The sequence below is a fragment of the Calidris pugnax genome, unplaced genomic scaffold (assembly GCF_001431845.1).
Source record: "Calidris pugnax isolate Ruff unplaced genomic scaffold, ASM143184v1 scaffold150, whole genome shotgun sequence".
NCBI lineage: Eukaryota > Metazoa > Chordata > Aves > Charadriiformes > Scolopacidae > Calidris > Calidris pugnax.
In genome coordinates this window covers 2,156,044-2,156,444 of record NW_015091300.1, presented here as the reverse complement: position 1 = coordinate 2,156,444, position 401 = coordinate 2,156,044, and the positions used below count along the sequence as shown (strand labels likewise).

The 401-nt window shown below is 54.6% G+C and overlaps 1 protein-coding gene across 1 annotated transcript in view; it reads right to left on the bottom strand.

Annotated features, from left to right (window-relative positions):
• ZBTB7C (zinc finger and BTB domain containing 7C) overlaps nucleotides 1-165 on the bottom strand; it is a 59,832-nt gene extending 59,667 nt beyond the window's left edge. The window contains exon 1 of the mRNA XM_014960786.1: nucleotides 49-165. Coding sequence (XP_014816272.1) covers nucleotides 49-164 — 116 coding nt within the window. The 5' untranslated portion in view covers nucleotide 165. The remainder of the gene's footprint in view (nucleotides 1-48) is intronic.
• Between the last annotated feature and the right edge of the window lie 236 nt (nucleotides 166-401).

Sequence of the window (401 nt, the reverse complement as noted above, 5' to 3'; positions counted from 1 at the left end):
AAAAAAACCCACGTATTTTGGAAGGGGAAAGTATAACATCCGACCCACCTTCCCTCTCCGGGCACCGACCCCTCGTCCTCCCCTCGCCAGGCTGGGCTGGAGGGGGAATCGGGCAGCAGCCGTGTCTCCCCGGGGTGGCTGCAGCCGAGAGGAGATTTTGTCATCGATTTGTTGCGCGGAAAAAGTTAAGCCTTTCTAGGAGCGGTTGGGGAGAATTCACTCCCACCACTCCCTCTTCCACCAAAAGTATTTTGGCGCCCAGCCCTCCCCCGTCCACCTGTACTATTAAGGGCTAGCGACGGCGCGCGCGGGGCACCGGCTGGTTTCACCGGGATCTTTTCATGTTTCCTTTACAAACGAGCACACAAAGTTCTTTGGGGCAAAAAAAAAAAAAAAAAAAA